This window comes from Ricinus communis, chromosome 7, assembly GCF_019578655.1.
Source record: "Ricinus communis isolate WT05 ecotype wild-type chromosome 7, ASM1957865v1, whole genome shotgun sequence".
In the NCBI taxonomy this organism is placed as follows: domain Eukaryota; kingdom Viridiplantae; phylum Streptophyta; class Magnoliopsida; order Malpighiales; family Euphorbiaceae; genus Ricinus; species Ricinus communis.
The window spans coordinates 5,825,883-5,849,160 of record NC_063262.1 but is presented as its reverse complement, the minus strand read 5'-3'; the positions used below and the strand labels follow the sequence as shown (position 1 = coordinate 5,849,160).

The following is a 23,278-nucleotide window of genomic DNA, read 5'->3' as shown; positions in this document are numbered from 1 at the left end:
TATAAGAAATATGCATTTGGTGATTATTTTTATCCTGCAATACTATCATCCTACTTTATAGATTTGGCCATATTTATTAATATTGATGAAAATCTATCATATTAATTTGAGTATTACTTCTATTGCAGAGTTATGGCGACTCAACATGTAACTAATAGAAAAAAAAAAGAAGGAGAGAAAGAGGTGAAAAAGAAACCAAGTAATCAATAAAAAGTACAAGAACGGCCTTTAACGGTCCACTACCAGGAAAATAAAAAAACAAAATAAAAAGAGACAAGAACGTTAAACAGTAATTACCAATTAGCAACACCTACAACTAAGGTTTAACGTACAAAAATACTACAATCAAGGTTCTAAAAAGATTGCTTTTTCATGTGCTTTGTTTCTGGGCCCTTCTGAGAGTTGAAAGTGACACCACCTTCCATAATCAAAGGCCACTGCTTTTTTTTGTGTACAGGTGTCCATGTGAGATGCCTTAACTATCCTTTTCTTTCTTTTCACAGACCTCAAAGAAAGAGAGTGATTTATTATTTGTAGCATTGGAATCCTATATCTTATTTATCATTTACATGTGATAAAGGAGGCTTCTTTGCTTCTGGTGTTGTCCTCCATTAATATTTTTCTCTTCTGTTTTTGTTTTTTACCAATATATCACGGACCCAGAACAAGAAACAGCAGTAAGAGAAAGACTCAGAAGCTAAAAACGCTTACAGATTCGATTCTGAGATCTGGGTTTGTGAGTTTTTTTTTTATTATTTTTGTTATGGAGCTTCTTCATAGAAGAGGAGCTCTTGCTGGAGCTTTCGTGTTGCTTTTACCACTTCTTTTTCCAAGCTTGTTTACTCCATTGACTCATGCTTCTCCTTCTACTTTCTCGGTATGTACTATTTTGAGAATTGATGATCTTTTCTTGTCTTTGTTTTCTTGATTTTTTTCTCACTTCTTGATTTTGACCATCAATGCTAACGGCTAGTTTGTAATGAGGATAAATATTTTAAATTTTTTTTCTAAGATTAGAATTTTCATGTAAATTGTTCAAATGCTTTTTATTATTGGGTTGATTTATGATTATTGTTTGTCTAACTGGTGGAATTTTTTTTCCTTTTTGGGTTACTATTTAGCTATTTGTTGGAAACAGAAATGAGAACTGTTAGTAAAAGAAAGGAGATTACTGGAAATGGAAAGTAGGAATTTGCTGGGGCAATTGAGCTGCAAGTTGCCAAGGCAAATGACTGAGTGGCGTATTATAGCAGTTTTAAGTGCCATATGGGCAAACTTATTAGATTAAGTTTTATTTCAACCTGGAAATGTTGACTGAATAATGTATTGGGTTTGGTAAGTTCAGTTACTTGACTCAGATGGTTGATAACCTTTGGCTATTGATTCGTGGTCGGGACTATAAAGCTATGATATTCTTGGAGGTTTTCCTTTGTGATCTCGGATTGGATGTGATGTTCTTATGGGTACTCATAGATGGACAAAGTCAGAGGAAAAAGTAATAAAAGAAAACTGGGTGCATAGAGATGGAAATTTAGGTAAATTCAGAGAGATGCCGATTGTTGTAGAGATGATTATGGTACTTATTCTACTCATGGATGGACAAAGTAAGAGGAAAGAATAATGAAAAAAAACTCAGTGCATAGAGATGGAAATTTTAGGTGAATTCAGAGAGGTGCATTTTGTTGTTGGAATGTGATACTTATTCCCAGTAGATAATCGGCCTAAAAATTGTTTGTTGTTTGAGTTGAATATACTGATTTATGTTGCACCTTAATGGGATTTTGAGTGAAGGGAAAGTTACTGGCGATAGTACCTCTGTTCTAAGTGTTATCATTGCAACCTGCATTTTTCCTAGTCAACTTTGCAAATATGATACACTGTGTCTTCAATTTATTTCCTCTTTTACATTCTCTGAAGTATGATTTCCGGAATGGACTTTGTGCACACCGACTCATGCTTGCAGTTACTTTATTTATGTTGATGAAATTGCTATAGAATTGACTCTATTCAGGCAACATTATATCGTTCTAATCAACTGATTTCTTCAGGAGTGGAATGTTCCAAAACCTAGGCACTTAGCTTTACTGAAGAGTGCTTTGCAGCGTGAGACTGTAAGTAAAAATTCACTGTGTATGCCCAAAATATGCTTATGAAGTTCTTGTCATGTTGATGATTAGTCTTCTATTTCACTCACTCAAATATGCTTTTATAGTCACAGGAGAAGCAGGCTGATCTCTGGGCTCCTTTGGCTGATCAAGGATGGAGAACATGTGCTGAATCTAAAAGCGTCCCTTGTGAGTGATAAGACGTAGAGTTTTCATATAAAATTTTTTATGGTCTGAATTAATTCTGTACGAAGAATGTGGCTGGAAGCTTGCATTGATGTTCTAATGTTAACATCCATGCTCATGCATTTTTATACTGACTTATCATTATTTTGAGCAGCGTTACCAGCAAAATCTGAGGGATATCTTCAGGTATTTCTTGATGGAGGATTAAACCAGCAGAGAATGGGGGTAGGTACTCGAAAGTTTCCTGAGATGTTTAAGTAGCTAAAATATCTGATATAGATTTTTCTTTTCTTGATTGAAACATATGCTTATCCTGATGCATCGTCAGTACCTTTGTGATGAATTATTTTATATATAGATATGTGATGCTGTGGCGGTTGCTAAAATACTGAATGCTACACTCGTCATCCCACATTTTGAAATCAATCCTGTTTGGCGAGATTCAAGGTATTGTTTTATATAAATGCATTTCTGCATACAGAGAATTCAAGTTTACATGTTTTTGCATCTCCTTGTATTTCAAGAAGGCCTATTCAGAAGTTGCATGTGATGTTGTGCAGCACATTCATGGAGATATTTGATGTCGATCACTTCATTAATGTCTTGAAGGATGACATTTCTATAGTTAAAGAGCTACCTGATGAATTCTCCTGGAGCACAAGGGAGTATTATGCCACTGCAATTCGAGCTACCAGAATTAAGACAGCACCTGTTCATTCTTCAGCTAACTGGTACCTGGAAAATGTCCTGCCTGTACTGCAGAGGTTGGTAGTTACCTCTTGACCACTTCCTCCAAATCTAAAATTATGCAGGTCTCTCAAGTTTCTGAGCACGGGATTCTGGATTATCCTACTATCTGCTTCAGCTTCATGACTTGTTAATAAATAACAAAAATGCAGGATCAAGGAAAAAAATTATATTTAGTTAGCAGGGGTAGCTAAAGCTTCTACCTTCAGTTAAATCTTGTGCTTAATTGCTAAAAATTCAATGAGTAAATTTTAGCATTGATTTTTTTGCTTCTTTCTCTTGACTTGGCAATTCCTGATAAGTGATCTCTTGTTTGTTATTAGTTATGGGATTGCTGCAATTTCTCCATTTTCTCACCGTCTGACCTTTGATAACTTGCCCATGGAAATCCAACGTTTGCGTTGTAAAGTTAATTTTCAAGCATTAGTTTTTGTTCCCCACATCAGAGCACTTGGAGATGCACTAATCAATCGCCTCAGATATCCCTCTAAAAAAACTGTAGTAGGTAATACTGATTATCTACGAGAAACTTTAGATGTAAATGATGAAAATGAAGCAAGGAAGTTTATTGCGGTACATCTCCGTTTTGACAAGGTATGTATAAGTCGTATTATACAGAAATGTAGTTTTAGTTTGTGTCTGTTTATTTCTATATCTTTTGAATGTTATTCATCCATCATTTTCTGGGTTAGCAATTATAGTTTATTGTGTGTTCATATTTTCCACCCCCTTCCCTGCTAACTTTGTTACTTTGCAGGATATGGCTGCTCATTCAGCCTGTGATTTTGGTGGGGGAAAAGCTGAAAAACTGGCTTTGGCCAAATATCGACAAGTAATTTGGCAGGGAAGGGTCCTTAACTCGCAGTTCACTGACGAAGAATTGAGGAGTCAGGGCCGTTGCCCAATGACTCCTGAAGAGATTGGAATATTTTTAGCAGCTTTGGGCTTTGACAACAGTACTCGTCTGTATCTTGCTTCCCACAAGGTTTTTTTATCCTACTATCTTGAGTTATGATTGTAGAAAACAATAGCCATGGTTATATTTAGGTGCAATAGTTGTGAATGACCTATTTTTTTTAGGTTTACGGTGGAGAAGCTAGGATCTCAGTTTTAAGGGAATTGTTTCCACTAATGGAAGACAAGAAGAGTCTTGCTTCTTCAGAGGAACGTGCACAGATTAAAGGAAAGGCGTCTTTGTTAGCTGCAGTTGATTACTATGTTGCCATGCACAGTGACATCTTCCTCTCTGCTTCTCGAGGAAATATGCACAATGCCTTGGTGAGTGTTTCTGCCCAACTCTTATGCTATATTGGGTGGTAGGATATATATGATCAGATGCTGTACTTCTCTCCTTGATGCTCTAATTTTTCCTGAAATTTCCATCCGAATCTTGGTTGAATCTCTATACGTTGTTTTCTTTTTTCCAAGAGAGAGTAGTTTGATGCTTTGCTTTGATTTGCAAATTATAAAAACTAGGACTTGGTACTTAGTAAAAAGGGCATTATAGAATTTTGGTCCGACTGTGGGTGGATTCTTGGGAGGGAGAAATTGGAGATGGTGCTATATTTTATTTGGCATGAAGTGGCTATCCAAACTGTCATTCTTGCCGTTGATAACCTAAGAGTTTGGACATTGGAGTTGATAACAATTGGCAACCTTCAATCAAAAACAGTTCAGGCAGCCCGGGTAGGACCAAATTCAGCTATAATTGAGAAATTTTTCCAAAACCTCAATAACATGATAATTTGAAAAGATATCAAAATTCATTAAATACAAAGCAAAATCATTTCTCATTACATGTCATTTCTTCTTTTTTTCCTGAATGTCAGCATGGAAGTTGGAATTTTAGATTGCACATACTACCTTACCTGTAATGATGACGAGTTTTGTGATATGCCAAACAGGTGGGACATAGAACATATGAGAACTTAAAGACCATTAGGCCGAACATGCCATTGTTAGGGCAATTATTCCTGAACAAAAACATTAGCTGGTCAGAGTTTCAGCAATCAGTTCTTGAAGGGCATGAGGACAGACAAGGGGAGATCCGAGTAAGAAGACCAAAACAGTCATTATATACATATCCTGCTCCTGATTGCATGTGCCAAGCTTAAAGATGATATATTGGATACTGAAGGACGTGAAGTTGAAGATCTTTATTATTCCATTAAATTTAGCACCACAACTATTGTTTGTGGCATGCAATATAGGTGGTATTATAAATAAACAGGAAGTTCTTCTTTTAATGCAAGAGTATAGATAGTAATTTAGCGAGATACTTGTGGGGGGTTTATTGACGGTGGGATTGATTAGGTAATGATTTGTGTATTTCCCAACTTGTGGGCCATGGACCGCTTTTGTTGGACATACGATGTTGTGATGTATCATTCAATAGCTCACAGCTGTATAAGTACCCATGTCTGTTTGTGAAACAATTAACTTCTTTTCGAAATGTTACACTGGCACCAATCCTTCGGTTTGGAATTTGATTTGATTCGGTGCTGTCTATTGTTTTTTGAACAAAGAAAAGAACAAAATACTAGGATAAGAAAAGCAAAACACTTGGTCATCAAATTTTTGGCCGATATTTTGCATGCCCTGCAGGGCAAATGGATCATCTTCAACATTTTTTAACAAGGTGACTGACTAGTAGCAATGACAGATTGGCGGCGGAGAATTGTTAATGGCAATGTTTCAGTTCAAGTGGAGTGGAACATTTAATAAGAAGCCTTTGAAAGGGGTTTCAGTGGATTGGTGAACTATTGATTAACTAAAAGGGAGGACTTTAACAGATATCAAATCATCAATTTACCAGTTTGATCGTAACATTCAAACGAGGGAACTTCAGGTATCTGCATGTGGCATCTTATACTGGGGGGTGAAACCGGAGTATCATTTGATTGCAATAATCATGGGGAATATACCCTGAACTTGTACAATGCTTCAAACTGAAAATTCAAGGGGAGTAAGCACATCGAAGGGACAGAAATTAGGACATCTGCAAAAGCCAATTACAATCATTTTGCATGATCACCAGATGCTGCATTAGGAGGTAATGGAATTTGTCCATCTTTCCCATCCGTCTCACCAGTTGGAGATGCATTTCCATTTCGGCCTGCTGCAGCCATTTCCTTTACCTCGCCTTGAGTTGGATGGGGGGTCATGTCTTCCTCAATGGGAAGGGTTCTCTTTGAGCCCTCCAAAGCAACACCAAGGACTATATTTTCCTCCAAGGAAGGTCTTGACGTTGATGATTGACCATTTGACTTTCTTTCTGCTCCTTGTTTAGATTGCGGAGATTCCTGCAATCCACTTGCTTTCTCAGTACCAGCATCTGACAAGGAAACTGACGGGTTATCTAACTGGGTATTTTGCCTTCCATTCCCAGGATTCGCACTTTTAGACTGCTTGCTGTCAGGGATCTTTTTGTTTTGTATCACATTATCAGAAACAGAAGCTGCTGCTTTGGATTCAGGACTTGACGATTCCGCGAGGTTAGATGTCTTGGGGACAGAGTTGGGTGATGATTTCACTGACATTTTATCACCTACCTTGGGATCAGACATGGATGTTGTTGCACCTTTTATGTGCTCCTTGGCATCAGAATTTGGTGTTTCACCAACCTTAGCGTCAGATTTTGGTGCTTCTTTGGTCTTGGAGTCGGACTTCGGGCCAACTCCAGCTTTAGTGTCAGGTGTTGATCGTGATGCAGCCTTATTTTCCTGGTCTCCAGCTCCTCGTCCCTGGCGAGTTTGAGATTTTGCTTTATCATCTCCATTGATTCTGTAAGAGGGTTCAATAAGTAGCAAAGGACGATTAGATGCACTTCCACCACGGTTATATATAGAATCTGCAAATGGAATATTTTCCAAATCAGCATCACTATAAATTTTCTGCACTGTTCGGATAGGGGTAGCAAGTCGGGCTCGGTGATGGCTGATGACTCTTAGAAGATCCAACAGTATTGCTTCCTGTTTTACAAAGCAACAATTAACCCAAAATAGACCAATTTGCTCAAACATGAAAAACATATGTATATAAAGCTATAACTGCCAGATATAATAAATTAGCTTTATCTATGCATGTATATATGCATTACATTGCTTGTATTTTATGATGCATCTACTGAAAGCCAAGTCATATAAGGAGATTATACTCATTCCTATAGATAATCCTTTGTGACAAGTATAGTTGTACAATTTCTGTAAAAACGAACATAACACTAGGGAATAAACTCCTCACCTTGACGCACAGATATTCTTCATGATGTGAGGTCTTCACGAAACAAGATATCAAAATCTGCAACACAGAGAAGTTACATGAAATTTCTTACTTTATTATGCAACTGGTGAAAGAAGGATTGTGGGGGCACAACCAAACTGAAGAGAAGCATACACTCATGGCTGAGTTTATCTTAATAGAAGATGACATTATAATTAAAGGTGCCATTCTAATTTTTATTTAGAACCAGAGCTTCTGTCATGTCATTTGACTTTGAATGAAACAGTTGTTTGTTTAGGAACTTAAGATGCGCAATTCCAATGTCGATATAGAAATGCAAAATTGTATGAACTATGAAACACAAAATTCTTTTTATCAAATAATTTTTTTATTATATATAATATTAAAAGAAATTAACATATTTATGCAGAATCCTTCTTGAATAACAATAAAAGCCGTCACAAATGCTCCCAATGGTAAAACTACGCATTTCTCTTGTTACTCAATAGGAGTAACATTCTGCAAGAAATTATGGCTCATGCACATGTCTGAAATCTTTAGTGATAAGAAAGGGGAAACTGCAGACAACTCCGTAATAATAAGGGCAAGTTTGCATATACATTCATCAGTACAATTCATCAAAGTTAATATTTTGCATGTCTGATGATGTGTCCCAAATTCCAGCCTCAGAGTGTGTATAATTTTCTTCTCATTTTGAGCTCAGAGTGCGTAAATTTCTTATCTGGTATGGAGCCAAGAAAAAATTGACTTGATAAATAGACGCTCTTTGGGCTCTTGATGCATGGGCATGCATATGTCCGCTATTGCTAAATTACATACAACATACTCACAAAACTACTGAAAGACAGCAAAATAGTGCTCATAAATTATAATTTTGAAGTCGCCTAACTTCAACTGTAATTTTGAACATATTCCAAATATAAGTTGAAAAAAGAATGAAACTAGATGCACAGGAATTCAGAAATGGATTCAACTGAAATCCAAGATATCAAATGTAAATTACAAGCACAATTTAATGAACAGGCATTTCCCTTTGACAAATGCACAATATTTTGTGCAATAGAAGCCAGGACACACACCTATTACTAATTATGTTTTCAAAAGAAAAATCAGAGTTGGGGTCAAGGAAACTCCGTATAAACAGCAAAATTATCATTTTAATATTTGCAAAAGAGTACAATTTTGGGACATACCAAAATATAAAATTGTATATAATTATGGAATGAATGGAGTAAGATCGAATATCTCTGTATAAGAAGAACTAACCAGGAGAGCTTGATTTTCAGGATTTATATTTTCCAAAAATACTCTTCTATGCAACCTCTGCTGCTCAACTTGAGGATTCTTGGCCAAGACTTTGCGCATGTCAGCGACAATATTCTACACAAAAAAAACCTCTACCACATTATTACAGAGTCATAGAAGAATTCAATGGCTTAAATAGAAACATATCGTTGATGGAATAACGAATTATATCCTCCTCACATGAATTTTATGAACGTCCAAGTGACTAATGGCGAGGTGGGTTTTAATTCGCCAATGCGTCTTTTGACTGAGATTTCTCACAACATTCACTGTGAACTTATGGTTTGGAATATGAACCGCTTCACGATCTTCACCTCTTATAATTGTTGGGGACCACCAACCCACATGCTGCAGAGAATAGAAAGACAATTTACATGAGAAAAGAGGTTCTCTTTTAGCATGCCATCCATGTCTTTAAACTCAAATTTAACTAATTGTTCAGAAAATAATTGTTATCACTTGTTTAATATCATTTCATTGTCATAGAAATACAATTCACACACTCCATATGGATTTATACATTAGAAGCTATGCCTTTATCAAACTCATAGGGATCTGTTTCATATACAAACCTCCACAGTACCAGAAACTTCATAGCCTTCAATCTTTGTTTGAATCCACTCATTCACAACAAAAGGTCGGGTTGCATGAATCATTGCACTTGAAAGGAAATTTGTAAATATCTACAATATGAACAGCACAGGTGTCAAATTGGAAGAATAAGAAAATGGATCCATATTGTATTTGTCTGGAAAAGTGAATAAAGTGGAGAAATGTTGGCTCCCTTAGTTGTTAAACTGCATCGAACTTAACATAAACACCAGGAAAAGCTACACATGACAATTATATGATAAAGAAAACACAGTTGAACCTCACGGCCAGCAAGAGTCAGCAACACTGTCCCAAGACCTCCGGCAGTGAGCCACTTCTGAGTAGAGAAACCCAGCAACTCCATGAAAAGTGAAACAGCAGCTACCCATACTGCAGAGTATACAGCTTTCCCTGCAAATTGGAAACCCATCTGTCCGAAAAGTAAAATAAGAAAAGTACTTGTCACTAAATTCTCATTGAAAATTTTGTCTGTAGAGCAGTTTAGAATGCCTGAGCATAAAAACTGAAAAGCTAAAGTGGAATAGGATATTGAGAGCAAAGGTATCTCCATTCGTCCTTACTAACTAGGAGATGTGTTATAGACATTGGATACATCATCAAATTGAGCATTACATTCTGTCACAAATTAACAGAGCAGACTGATAATATTTCTTGACTAGCCCGTACAGTACATGCCAAAGCAAACGGCAATAACAAATGAAAATTCTTTCAGATGTCTGGAGAAGAGAACTAAAAAACAACATCGGAACAAAAACCAAAATAGCATTTATATTATTCATAATAACAAATTATTTATGTTGTAGCACAGGGTCATACATTTCTCGTATCACTGGGCTCATTAGACTCGATGAGGAACTTCTGAACTTGTTGAATCACGCTGCATGAAAATATTTATCCATAGTTAGTAGCATGAAAACAAATTCCAATAAACACTCTACTCCGGAGAAAGCCATCTGTATTTTAGAGCCAAAATATTACAACTGGAACATAAATTTCAGAAGACCAATAATAAACAAGTAATTTGAAGCAGATCAGATTAATGTTAGTAGAATTTATTGTGATGACAGAAAACAGAGGGTACTGCTCATAAGCAAAATGAGAATAAAGACACTGCCCAAGCACTGCAAATCCCTAAGGTCTACAGCAGATGCACTACAACTTTTGTCTACTATGTCAGAATTAATAATGATTTTTTTAAAAGGAGACATGAAAAAAGTTTACCTTGATAAACAATAGGCAAAAGCAAGCACAGTCGACAATGACCTTACAAAATTCAAAAGCCTTTGCTTAACAACCTGACTAGCTTCTGTAGGCAGAATAAGAGGATCCAGCACTCTGCAAGAAACACAACTATGATCAGTCTACAATTTCTGCAACCTGACAACAGGTTATACTCCTAAGATAATGTTTGCCAGTTAACCAGATCATGAACTTTAACCTGCAGATGAGTGTTGCACCAGTCCACAGCAGCAAAGGCTGAACATAGGAAGTCATAACATAATATGTGCCACTCTTTTTCCAATTACTATCATTTTTCTGCAGGACATTGTCGGACATAAAAGTGCATCAGCCAAATAAAATGCCATGCATAACGCAAAGATTAAAAACAAAGGGTGATTCCTTGTACATTAAGTAGTAAATTTCTGCTTTGTCTCATGAGTGGACCAAGACCCCATATAGCAAATATGATAACACCAACTGCCGGAGCCAACTTTAACATAATAGGACTTCCTTGTAAAGCACTATAGGACCTGCATAAATGACATGTTAGATTTTGGAAAAGTTAAACTAGAAAGTTGGGAAACCACATGCATGATGAGTAAAATATACACATAATACATTGAAAATAACATCACTAAGTTCCATACTCTAAGACTCCTAACTGAGATATTAACATTTAACCACTACAAAATTCAACTTTTAAGAAATGCTTGCAAAGACAAGAGCAATGCAGTCAAACTAAGTTCTACCAACTTTCATACGATGTATAATAATATTTCAATGATATCCATGGGGGAAACTTAATTGCACGAGGGGAAAAAACACTTACCTTTTCAATGCCATGGAAGCAGCCTTCAAGCCAGGAAGTTGAAATGATTGACCTGGAACTAGAGAGGAATGGCACCTAAAAGCATTACCTCTATGTGATACCGGACATATGGATCTATACAAATTGCCTGATAGACGAATACTCCAAGAATCACATTGCTGAAACTGTAAGGTAACAAGACATATCAAGTTTCATTTTTATTCCATTTAAGACTCATTAGCAATTTAAAATATCAATGAATTTGACAATCAAAAGGAGAACTTTTTCTATGCCTTGAAGAAAGAACCTGTATAAAGATATGTCAAAACTTTGCATGAAGGAGCATTAACAGGGAAATTATGTTTACCATAAAACCTACATGTCTTTCTTCTCCCCACAAGCCTCCTTTTTTCTTTTCCATTCCTCATACTTTTCCTTTTGCCAATAGATGGCACATTTTCAACCCAATTATTTTTTTGACTGTCGATTTAGTCGAGCGTTTTCAACCTCTTTCTACAAGAATCTTTTTGTGCGGGGATACTTGAGAGATGAATGAATTATGGAATCTAATAAAATTCTGCAGCTGTCTGTGGCTTCTTGAGTTTGACCTAAGCATATTGGACCAATTTCAACCCTCAAAACACGACACCCTTAATGAACTCATAATTTTAACACGAGCAAATGTGCTGTTAGTAATGCTGTGGGAAGCCAGCCAGTATCACTTTGGTATTCAGAATTTGAGGGAATTTTTTTGCAGTTGTTGCATGGCTATTCATCAATGGTATGATCTTTTATACCTAAGACAATCATCTCAAATATGGACAAAGGCAGGCTTATGGTTTGAAACAAGAGGCTGGTATGATAGTCTTCAACTCATTACATCAAAGTTTCAGATATTAGAGTCCTATTCTTGCAACATAACAAGAATATTTGGTTTCATTAAGTACAATTATAGAACATGCGACATTTTATAAGGAAAAAATAAGTGAATACTGGTATTGTGCTACAAAAGTTGGAAAATACAATCTTCTAAACTCAATTAAAAATAAAACCCATAATATGGCTGAAATACAAACTACCTCCAGTCAACTAACATATGATTACCAAAGTCTGATACCACATGAGATCATCCAACGTGAAAGCTTAAGCTGGAAGATAAACAGGTGTATACACTATATAAAGCCAGCTGAAATGATTCATACTTCGTAATAGTGCCAAAGCTCACCCAGCAAAATGCACCAACAATGCGGGAAAAGAACAATGACAGACTCCAATTCCATATTATCTCTACAGGACTTCAGATATATTTCACCAACATGAAGACGTTCGAGCAACCCCCATATCTATCTATAAACTTACTGACAACAAATTCTAGCTGCTTGAAAAACAATATTATAGGACATCAATCTCATGCAAATAAATGTGAAGTTGGATAATTTGCTGGGAAGCCACAGTATTAGTATGTAAATTAATCAATAAGGCCTTCATCTAAAATGACAGTACTAATCTAGCTGACCATGCTATATGGACACATGCAATTGAGTGTTTATGTACCAAATTGTAAGTGAAAACAATATATCCAGTATAGAAAGTCACATCCCTTGTCTATTTAAGTTGGTTAAAATGACATTTCAAGAGACAAAAATAGTTCTAACAATATAAAAAGTTACCGAAACACGTGACGAGAGTCTTGTACTCAGTAACGGAATCTTGCCTCCCCTCCTCAATATACTCTAAGGAAACATACTACTTCAGATTGGAAAACCGAAAACAAAAAAAGAATCATCGCCAGAAGAGAAAATATCAAAAAAAGAATACCTGATATTGTTTTTTGTACCCCTGGTTCTTGCAAAGCCCCAAATCATGGGACAATTGCAAAGAACCAGCAATAGCCATTTCCAAACTCAAATACAGATGCTAGAAGGTACCAGTAGTCATAAAACACTACTTGTAAAGCCACCAAGCCTAAGTGATATTGAGAAAAGAAACAGTTCTGAAGTCACAATTCTGAGCCCTGTCATGGAACATTAATAAATTTAAAACGAACCAAATGGAAAAAGACATCAAGATGAAAATTTGACAAAGAGAGTCTTTATACTTTGTTCTTTACAAGAGAGTCTTAATACTTTATTATTGCAAGTCTGAAAATGCAAGAGTTTCAACTCAAAATGATTTCTACATAGCCAATTCTTATGCTTGGAAAGGGCATAGTTGCTAGGATTCAATTATTTCAACTTCAAAAAAAAAAAAAAACAATCATTTAAACTGAGTTCTTGCAAATGATTTATTTCAAACAAGGCCATAATCAAGAAAGATTGATTCCCGTGTATATATATATATATATATATACCTCAACGTTAAACTTCAAAACTTCATTTCTAGACTATGAAATTTAAAAAATATATAACAAATAAAAAAAAGAACCATTAATAATTCAGTAATACAATCCGATCATTGAAAAGAAAGCTGTAACCCTCAAAGCAAAATTCTTGTTTTTGAAATAAATAAAGAACCATTAATAATTGAGTAAGCCAATCTAATATCAAATTAAATGGGCAAACAGAAATAACAATTCCAAGGCAATAAAAGAAAATTGCATTCGCGGAATTATACAGAAAAATGAAACAATACGTTCAGTATTAAAATTGAAATTGCAGAGTTCCTTTTTATTTTTTTAGTTTACCTTTGTGCTATAGCGAACAATCTTTGACAAAGAAACGGAGAATTTCAGGTTTGAAAGCTTTCCTGTACACGTTTTCCAATATTTTTTTCCCAATGCATAATACGGCGCGTTTTAAACGATAAATCCATTAGGCGGCTCTAAGTTCGCCAGGTGGTTTGCCACGTAAGGAAATTCGCGGCGTCGTTTTTTTCTAATTAAAATTTCCCCAACATTTCTAACTGGGCGGCGGGTGTTAAAACGCCCAACTACTTGCCGTTTTCATTTTATTCTCTCATTAAAAGAAAAACTGGGTTTTCTGACCTTGATCATGCTTACTGTTGTCTAATGAGTGGCTTTGAGGCAGTGAGAGTTCAACGGGGGTTTGCTCCTCCTAAGGGTCTGGCTCAGATTCTCATTGAGGATATCGTGGGGGTGTCTTTTCCCAGAATTGTTTCGAGTTAGTTAGTTGGGTTCCCTCTATTTCTGAATAAAAAAAAAAAAAGAAAAAAACTGGGTTTTTCTAATTCAAGTTTATTTGATCCTTTTATGTTTTGGTATTTTATGTGTATTGGTTAGTTTGGAATTTAATTGTTCATTCTTATTCTTAGTTATATATATATATATATAATATTAATTTATAATTTGTTAAATAGTCGTTTGTTTTAATATTTTTCATAATTTTACCAAGTATAAAAGAATGATAATTGGTGATCCAAACTCAATAAAAAAGAACAAATTTATTTAAGCTGAAAATGTAGTTGCTAATGTTACACAAATCTGCAATTTCTCATGGCTTGAGAAGTGACGGTTTAAGAGATACTGACAAATCAAAATTTGTGGCAATTTCTCATAGCTGAAACAGATTTCCTAAAGCGTGCATCATATACAAACTAAAAAGATCACATATCCATGCTTAAAATCTGCATGGAACTAAAAGAAAGAATACAAAACTAAAAAAGAATGGAATTGTCAAGCAAATTACACAGCAAACAGAGCGTCTGTCTCCCCAGTTTCTAGTTGAGCTCTCGAAATGGTGACCTCTCTTCCATAACAGCCTGAAACCTCTTTGTTGTGGGCGAAGGATAAGTATTCTCAATATCTTTCACATTCTTGAAACGCATAGTATCAATTTTTAGGTCCAAAGCAGATCCACTATCATCAACAGACTGCACCATTCTTTCTAAGTTTTCTGCCAGTAGCACATCTTCATCAGAGAACTGGCTGATCCTGTCACTAAGTCCCACAACACAATCCATCAGGTTTTCCCTTTCTGTTGACAGTTTCATGACATCTTCAACCAAATGTACCCTCTCTATCTTGAGCTCATCAACCAATGCTTCTGAAGTTCTCAGCTTTGTTTCCATTAGATTCGTTAAGTTCTTCATTTCCATCTGTTTTGCTATAAGTTCAGCTTCAACTTCCAATGCTTGCTGTTGTGAAGAAGACATGGATTGTTCCTGTGCTTCCAGTTTCTGCTGTACGCAAGATATGTCATCTTCTAGCTCCACAATCATCAACTTCTTCTCTTCAATTTCCAGCTGAGCGAGAATCTCAGCTGCAGCTATCTTTTCCCAGGCCTCATGGACAAAACTGATCTCGGCCTGCTTCTCAGCAATCTCTGAAGAGAGAGAGACTAATGAGCAGTTAAAACTTTGTTCCAATGAACTTGCGAGCTGCAGGAGTTCATCTATTTTATGATCCCTCTCTTCTACAAGCTGGATAAGGTTCTCCTTCTCATGCTCAAGTATCCTTTCTGCCCCTATACGTGCAACAATTGCACCCTCAAGTTCCCTTTTTAGTGATTCTTGCTCCAGCCACCCAATCTCTTTCTGCAGATCCTCCAAGATATTGTCCTTTTCTCTCATGGTTTTGAGCAATTTCTCTTTCTCCAAGTCAAAGGACATTGCTTTCTCCATCCCAGCACATGTGGCAGCTACCAATTCTCTTGTTTTAAGCTCTTGCTCAAGCAATTCAATATGATGCTGGAGACTATCTATTCTACTATCCTTCTCCTTCTTGATGGTTTCCCCAACTTCTACTTGTGCAAGAAGCGAAACTTCTAATTCTTTACGCAGTGCCTGATTTTCTTCGAGGTCATCCTTTAATCGTTGAGCAATAGATTCCCATATCCACAATTCAAATTCAACTGCATGTCCTTCACAAATTTTTGCTGCCAGTTCAGAGTTCGCCCTGCTTAAAGCATCAGAAAGTTCTTGAAGTTTCTCTTTGAAGTCATTTTCCTTCTGCAAAGCTTGCTTTTCTAAGTGGAGTTGGTGTGTGGATGATTCATCAAGCATTTGCTTATATCTCTCTAGTTCTTTCTGCATCAGACGCTGCTGCTCTTCCATAAGGTTAAAAGACTCAACCTTCCTCAATAAAGATGCTGCCTTCTCACGCTCTTCACACAACTCAGAATTTGCAGAGTCCAGTGCATCACTAACTTCTCTAAGTGTCTCTTGGAAGTCAAGTTCGATGCTCAAAGTTTCCTCTTCTAAGCGAAGTTGACACCTGGATGATTCCTCTAGCATTTCTTTGTACCTATCCAGCTCTTTCTGCATCAACTGCCGCTTTTCCTCAATGATATCCAAGGATGCAGCCTTTCTTGACAAAGAAGCTGCCTTTTCACGTTCGGTGGATAATTCTGCATTTGCCATTTCTAAGGCATCAGAAAGTTCTTCGATTTTCTCTTTGAGTTCTCTCTCTGTCTGCAAAACTTGCTCCTTGAAGTGTAAATGAGATCTGGATGATTCCTGATGCATTTCCTTGCACCTTTCAAGCTCTTTCTGGAGAAGGAGTTGCTGTTGTTCAACAAGCTCCAAAGATTCAACTCTCTTCAATAAAGAGGCGACTTTCTCATGTTCTTCTTGGTTATCTTTCAGTGCTTTAGACAAAGCAGTATTCTTCATTTCCAGCTGCCTCATTAGGAGAGAAACGTTCTCATCTCTTTCTTTGTCATGGAGACTTGTCTTGTCATCAGCATTTCTCAGGTTCAACTGAACCTCAGTTATTACTGCTTTCAACACCAACAACATCACTGATGCCTCTATATTCTGCAACTCGAGCTGCATTATTGCAGAGTGACAATTTTCCAACTCAATCTTGAGCTCCTTTGCTGCTGTTTCTTTACTCTCTAGAGCAAACCTATAATTATTCAGCTCTGCATTCAAATTTTGCAGTTGAGAGCTCCATTCAGCTTGTTTGGCTCTAAGATTTGCGGAACAATCCCTGTGCATCTGCTCCACACTTTTGAGCTTGTTTCGCAGTTTTGCCACAGAAGAAGAGTTTCCCGTTTCCTGAATGTGAGCTTCCTGGAGTTCTTTAAGGGATGCCAATAACTCTTGATTTTCTTGCTCTAATTTTCCAGCTCGGTACTCAATTTCTTTGTAAAATGTTTCCTTTGTGCCCAATGAATGTCTAAGTGCTGCTATTTCTTTGTCTCTCTGAGTAGTCAAGCACTCCAGCTGTGACTTTGTGTCCTGACACTCTGTAAAAACATTCTCAAAGCGTGCTTTAAATTCAGAAATCTCAACTTCCATATACTTTCTCCTGCTTTCTTCATGAGCTAGGGCTTGGTTGCAGATCTTCAACCGGTTTTGAAGATCGTCTGAGATTCTGGTTTGAGAATCCAAGCTCGTCTGCAATGAACAAATCTCATCAATTAATGCAGACTTCTCCCTTTCCCGCTCTTTCTTGCTTTCCTTGAGCTGATTTCGGAGTTTTTCATGTGCTTCTTCTAAATGTTTGAACTGCTCTTTCTTCCATTTTAGCTGTTCTTCAAGTTTCCTATTCTCCTCCTCTAGTTTGGATAGCACATCATCTCTTTCCCTTAGTTCTTTATGTTCTTTGGCCCTTTTCTCTGCTTCCAAGCACCTATTTTGCGAAGCTGATAAAAGCCCTTTAAGACCCTCAATCTCTGCCATAAATACATGAATTTTCTGCTCCTGATCTATGTTCTTCTCATTTGCCTCATCTAGAGCCAACACCAACTCTTGTTTTTCATCCTCCCATTTTCGTTGCTTCTCATCACTATCAACACGAAGCTTGTCATTTGTGGAGCTCAGACGTCTGATGATGGACTCCTTCTCATTCAAGCTGCATTTAAGATCTTCACACATTTGTCTTACCACAGAGATCTCCTCAGCCTTTTCATTCAGCTCTTGGGCCTGCATCTCTATCTTTGACTTTGATTGTTGAATCTGAATAGTTTGCTCATAGTGAGCTTTCTTCAAATTTTCAGACAATTCTGCTTTGCATTTTAAATCTGTCCTGAGCTTCTCAATCTCAGCTTTGGCTTCATCTAACTCTTCAATGACCCTCTCCATTTTCCTTCTTTAGAATGTGTCTCAAAAACTAGTACCTATTTGTGAGCAAATAGAAGTTTATCAGAATACTACTAGGGTTGAGGACAGCATATGATTAGCAGATAACAGACAATAATCAACATTTAGGGTACAACAATTAACAAATATGTTTCCATTGCGTTTCTAAAAATAATAGGCTGTATTCCTGTGATAATCATCTAACCATGGCATTGTTTTTCCTTTATTGTTTTTCATCATTTAATTGCCAAAAGAGGGTAGCTCTTTTAACAAAATAACAATATAGAAAATTACTAACAGTGCAACCAAACTGCTATTGTTTGAATATAAGAATTTAGAACAGAAATCAAAACCAATGACTCTAATTTCCTCTTCCTAACTGACAATTGGCAACCGGCTGGAAAAGACCATAACTGACATCCTAAAAATATCGTTGAAATTCAGTTAAATGTCAAATTCTCTTGATTTAAACTTGAGTATACAAACCATATCATGGACTGGTTTTTCCCCTTTTGCTGCTGAGAATTGGCAATACTAAAATTCTAGTTTTCATTCTAAAATTATATGGAGATTTGTTCATATTCCAACCGTAAAAACGAATTCTAACTTTTTTGATTTTAATTTGCTGACCAATTGTAATAACTAATAGTAAGGCTGGAATTCAACCGGCATGAAAATCCAAAAATTGTGGCTTGCAGTCTAAAAATATCATTCAGAGTTGGTTATATATATATTTAATTAACTGCAAACTCTCAACATTTTCAAAGCAATGATTATTTGGTGGACGTTGAACAAACATATAAAACTAAACATGTTACTATATCAATCGCAACTAATATATTCAAATCTTATCTTATGTTAATTTTAAGTGTTTCAAAGCAGATATTAAAATAGTTTTGAAGTCCTTAATTACAACAAATACCAACTAACACAGAACATAATTAGGCACTGGAGACATTAGGAAAAAAAAAAAAAGTTTCATACGGACTTCACAACTTGTCTGATTGCTAAGAAAATTTGAGCGGAAAAAAAAAAAAAGAGAAAAATTAATGGAACTAAAATTTTGAATCTTAGGCATCCTCCGGTAAGAAGCCATTAAAACGTATTTCACAAAAGACACCAAAATGAGGCAAATTAGCAAAGAATTACTCAGAAAAATTTAATCTTTCTTGTAAAGTTATAATTTCCCCAACTTTTTTGGAAAATGAACAGAGGCGAATTCAAAACCTAATAAGAAAAAAACAAACATCAACATCATATGAAGCAAAGAGAAAAGAAAAGGGAAAAACAAACTTAACAGATCATGAAATTACTCCATAATAACCAAAGAATAAACAAAAATTTGCTCTTTAAAACTCTAATTTTTTTGTTTCATTTCTTGAAGTTTCCTGGTAACCAAACAGAGAATTTAGACAGAAGAAAGACCCAGAAAAATACCTGGTAATGGGTATCACAGATTAGCCATAAAAGTGAACTTGAGAGAAACTAATACAGTAAGATAAAGAAATAAGAAAAAAAAAAAAGCAAGAAACTTGAGAAAGTGGTTTTCAAAGAAAGAGAGAGCCGTTGGAAAGAAGAGAGGGACCTGTTTATGGATTTGAAATTGAATGGGATAAACAGTTGATGGCGTTAGTGTGGCAGTTTAACGACGTCAATGAGATCCCAATGTTCTGTTTTTAATTTTTAAAAAAACAGTTCTAGCCGTTTGAGGTTGGGAATTTGGGTTGGGTTTTCTAGTGGGTCAGGTGGTTCTCGGCCCAATGTCATAAAGTTTTATCTTTTTTCGTTTTATAAAATTTAAATTTTACAACAAAAAAGTAAAATAGAATAACATCATTATATTTAAATCCATCTAACTCTATTATATTTTATTCTGAAATTAATTAAAGTATTTTTTTTACGCTACGATAATAAAGACATTTAAACCGACTCTTTTAATAATATTTTCATTGCTGATAATTTCTTTCTATTCATAAATCTAAACTCTTATATAAATCAAGTTCGATATCGCATGGTTAATACATGCAATACGGACGCTCTATATAGAGTATAAAGAGTAGTCCTGAAAATGGTTTAAGACGAAATCGAGCTTTTGTTGTAGGAAATTTATTGGAACCGATTTCAAGATTGTTACCCCAACCAAATTCTCCATAGTATGGCTAGAATCTGGATTCTTTAAGCATTTGAGATAGTTCCTTCTACTTTTCCCCATGGTTGCAATCAGATTCAAGAACTAGTCAAAATGAATGAGCTAATAATGATATTCATAGTTACCATTTAGGCATCCCTCTGTATCCGAGTTAGAAAGCAATAATTAAAGGTGTAATGATTTCATATGTAATTATTATATGGTTAATGTTATACAATAATGTTTATAAAATGAAAAACAATAATTAATTTTTTGGTTGTTAAATGTAACTAATATAAATACTTTTAAAAAGAAATTAAAAAATTATTAATTAATAACTAACATGATTTAGAATTATTAATTTCTTGTATTTTTAATCCTTTTTAAATTAAAGGAAAGGGGTAAATAAAAATGCACAAGTTAACTATTAGCTCTTTTTAACAGTTAATCTCCTAATATATTAAATAAAAAGTAAAGAAAGTTAGACAATAACCCTTATAACCTCCAACCAAACATACGTTTAAAATAAGATTCTTAATAACAATTAGGCTATTAATCGAATAGATTCCAATTTTATGGAGTTCAGTAAAATCTGTAATTAGCTCAAACTTGATTTGACTTTTTATTAAGCTTAAATTTGATTTAAATTTTTGTAATAAGCTCGAGCTTAATTTGTCTTAAACGGTATATATTTAAATTGAACTCGTGATAACTCAATCATTATATTAAATGAATATAATTAAATTTATTAAGTAATAATATTGATAAAATAAAGAAAATTTTGAGCTCATTAAATATAACGGACTTAACGGTCAAAACTCATTAATTAAGTATGTATAACTTTATAAACAAATAGGTTCACGAGCTTGATGAACAAAATTCTATTTAATTTAATAATGCTATCGAGTGTAGAATTGAAATGATTTTTATCACATTAGTATTGAGATGCTCATGAAGGTTGATTTCCAATTCTAGTGACGGTGAAGAAAATATTTTAATAAACTGAAAATAAGTAAATGGTACCATGGTAATAGAATGATTTAAAATATAATTGTGAAAGTTTTTACTAAAATGAGAATTAGTTAATGATGTGATGACAATAGAATGATTTTAGTCAAAGCTAATTACTATTTGTTTTATGTGTTTTTTCATATTATATTTATTATTTTTAATATTTAATAATATTTTTTTTTTTTATAATTTTATACTAAAAATTCATTCCGACCATTAATTAGATTTAGTTTTATACTGCCCCGTATTTTTAGTGTAATATACAACTTATCTTTTATAATTTATTTATTATACTAAAATTTTCTTGTCTAATTTTATATAAAAGTTAATTTTAATGTTTGTATAAAAATAATTAAGTAGTGTTCTTTAATTACTCTAATTTTTAGCATAATTAGATTTCAGTAAAATTTAAATATCTTAAAAGTATTTATATTAATTAACATATTAAAAATTTATATAATTTAAATTTAAATTATTAAAATAAATTAAAAATTATTTTTATTATTAACTTTATTACAGTTGAATTATAACTTTGATAAGAAATTTAAAAATTAAATATAATTTTTATTAATTTAATTCTTTAATTTCATTGATTTTTAAAATATATAAAAAAGTTTAAGAGAATAAATAAAATATATGAGGTAATTTATATAGTATATAAAAATAAAAATATAAAATATTAAAATAAATCTAATTAACAATTCGTTAATAAAAATTCTGATAAAAGAAATTTTTCCTATAAAATTACAAAATAACAAAAAAATGTTTCTTCGTCTCCATGTCTAACTTTTGTTTTTTCGTATGTTAGTCTCTCCCTGGGCTTTGTTTTGGATAAAGTTTAAATTTGGCCACTGAACTTTCAGAGCATGGCCAAATAAATCCTTTTGACCTTTTTAGGTCATTTTAGCCCAATACTTATATTTTAAGGTCATCTAACCCCTTATTTTATGCGCGTAAATATTACAAGTCATGGTTAGCGTGTAAATAAGCCATTTAACAGATTTTTATCCTATTTAAAAATACTAAATAAAAGTTAATGAATTAAAAAGTTATTTAACAATTAATTTTGTTAAGCATGCCCCAAAAGCTACTACTGCTGCTACAACTACAGTTATTGTCAACAATATCAGCACTGCGCCGCCACCGTCAATAGCATCACTGCCATCACCACTGTCAACAACAATACCACCGGCATTGTCAATAATGCCTCTTGCAACAAAATCATAGTCCCAATCCAATAGTAATAATGCTCAGCGACAACACCACCATTAACAACATTGAGATATTTTATCAAATACCTTGCATGCATCAACATTCATTAACATTATTAAAATAAGTTTTCAAATTAAAAATTATGCAAGTTACTTTTGAGAAAGGGACAAAAATTACAAAAATAGAAATTACAAAAGAGAGAAAATCACAAACAAATGGTAATGTGAATATTAAATCATCCATTGCACTTCAACCATTTATCAATACAATTAACATGAAATATATGTGAACAAGGTATGCGTTTGACCTCTAAAATCGCCTAAAAATCCAAACAGAGTGAGCAACTTCTCTTAACACTATAGCTATCCTCTAACATAAAATCCTCAAATCTTCCTTTTTTTAAATCAGGGATTGACGAGCAGCTCGCAGGGACTCTAGCCTGCTACCAATATGTCGTTATTAACTTCATCACTATCACGACCCCACCCGTGGGCCCGTGACCGGCACTATATTTTTAGTTAAGAACAATTATATTTTTAGTTATTTTTTTATTTCTTAACGAGCATTTGAAGTGCACGCTACTAATACATTAAAGAGACAGGGTTAAATGATCTTAAAATGTAATTTTTGGAATAAAATGACCTAAAAAAGTTAAAAGGGCTAATTTGATTTTGCTCTAAAAGTTGAGTGGCCAATTTGAACCTTATACCCTTTGTTTTT

The 23,278-nt window shown here is 34.6% G+C and overlaps 3 protein-coding genes across 4 annotated transcripts; 1 reads left to right on the top strand and 2 right to left on the bottom strand.

Moving 5' to 3' along the window:
* The first annotated feature begins 502 nt into the window (after nt 1–502).
* On the top strand, nt 503–5,532 carry LOC8277639 (O-fucosyltransferase 31). Its single transcript, XM_002533637.4, has 10 exons — nt 503–877; nt 2,049–2,111; nt 2,213–2,294; nt 2,446–2,516; nt 2,650–2,738; nt 2,852–3,055; nt 3,362–3,632; nt 3,796–4,023; nt 4,119–4,316; nt 4,943–5,532. Exons 1-10 carry the CDS (start codon nt 764–766, stop codon nt 5,150–5,152), a joined length of 1,530 nt encoding a protein of 509 aa, XP_002533683.1. The 5' UTR covers nt 503–763; the 3' UTR covers nt 5,153–5,532.
* A 378-nt stretch (nt 5,533–5,910) lies between these two features.
* Nucleotides 5,911–14,063, bottom strand: LOC8277643 (mechanosensitive ion channel protein 2, chloroplastic). 2 transcript variants are annotated; one of them, XM_048377091.1, is made up of 14 exons: nt 13,910–14,063; nt 13,045–13,240; nt 12,897–12,959; nt 11,248–11,411; nt 10,825–10,948; nt 10,636–10,733; nt 10,419–10,532; nt 10,014–10,074; nt 9,457–9,606; nt 9,158–9,268; nt 8,766–8,933; nt 8,547–8,660; nt 7,281–7,337; nt 5,911–7,009 (listed from the first exon to the last, which is right to left on the bottom strand). In XM_048377091.1, the coding sequence occupies exons 2-14, from the start codon at nt 13,120–13,122 to the stop codon at nt 6,056–6,058; spliced, it is 2,256 nt and encodes a 751-aa protein (XP_048233048.1). In that variant the 5' UTR covers nt 13,123–13,240; nt 13,910–14,063; the 3' UTR covers nt 5,911–6,055. The 2 variants fall into 2 exon arrangements, with proteins under 2 accessions (XP_048233048.1, XP_048233049.1); XM_048377092.1 differs by lacking the exon at nt 13,910–14,063 and having other exon boundaries at nt 11,248–11,374; nt 13,045–13,101.
* Nucleotides 14,064–14,592: 529 nt separating this feature from the next.
* On the bottom strand, nt 14,593–19,954 carry LOC8277644 (uncharacterized protein At4g38062). Its single transcript, XM_015728063.3, has 2 exons — nt 19,645–19,954; nt 14,593–18,245 (listed from the first exon to the last, which is right to left on the bottom strand). Exon 2 carries the CDS (start codon nt 18,208–18,210, stop codon nt 14,902–14,904), a length of 3,309 nt encoding a protein of 1,102 aa, XP_015583549.3. The 5' UTR covers nt 18,211–18,245; nt 19,645–19,954; the 3' UTR covers nt 14,593–14,901.
* Between the last annotated feature and the right edge of the window lie 3,324 nt (nt 19,955–23,278).

What these genes read in the sequence shown, in the direction of transcription:
- LOC8277639 (XM_002533637.4), top strand. Translation starts at nt 764, where the DNA reads ATGGAGCTTCTTCATAGAAGAGGAGCTCTTGCTGGAGCTTTCGTGTTG. An exon ending in TAAACCAGCAGAGAATGGGG is followed by an intron (nt 2,517 to 2,649) that starts GTAGGTACTCGA and finishes TTTTATATATAG; the next exon opens with ATATGTGATGCTGTGGCGGT. An exon ending in GAAATATGCACAATGCCTTG is followed by an intron (nt 4,317 to 4,942) that starts GTGAGTGTTTCT and finishes TATGCCAAACAG; the next exon opens with GTGGGACATAGAACATATGA.
- LOC8277644 (XM_015728063.3), bottom strand. Translation starts at nt 18,210, where the DNA reads ATGGAGAGGGTCATTGAAGAGTTAGATGAAGCCAAAGCTGAGATTGAG.
- LOC8277643 (XM_048377091.1), bottom strand. Translation starts at nt 13,122, where the DNA reads ATGGCTATTGCTGGTTCTTTGCAATTGTCCCATGATTTGGGGCTTTGC. An exon ending in GGTACAAAAAACAATATCAG is followed by an intron (nt 12,960 to 13,044) that starts GTATTCTTTTTT and finishes ATGTTTCCTTAG; the next exon opens with AGTATATTGAGGAGGGGAGG. An exon ending in AAGTTTCTGGTACTGTGGAG is followed by an intron (nt 8,934 to 9,157) that starts GTTTGTATATGA and finishes TATTCTCTGCAG; the next exon opens with CATGTGGGTTGGTGGTCCCC.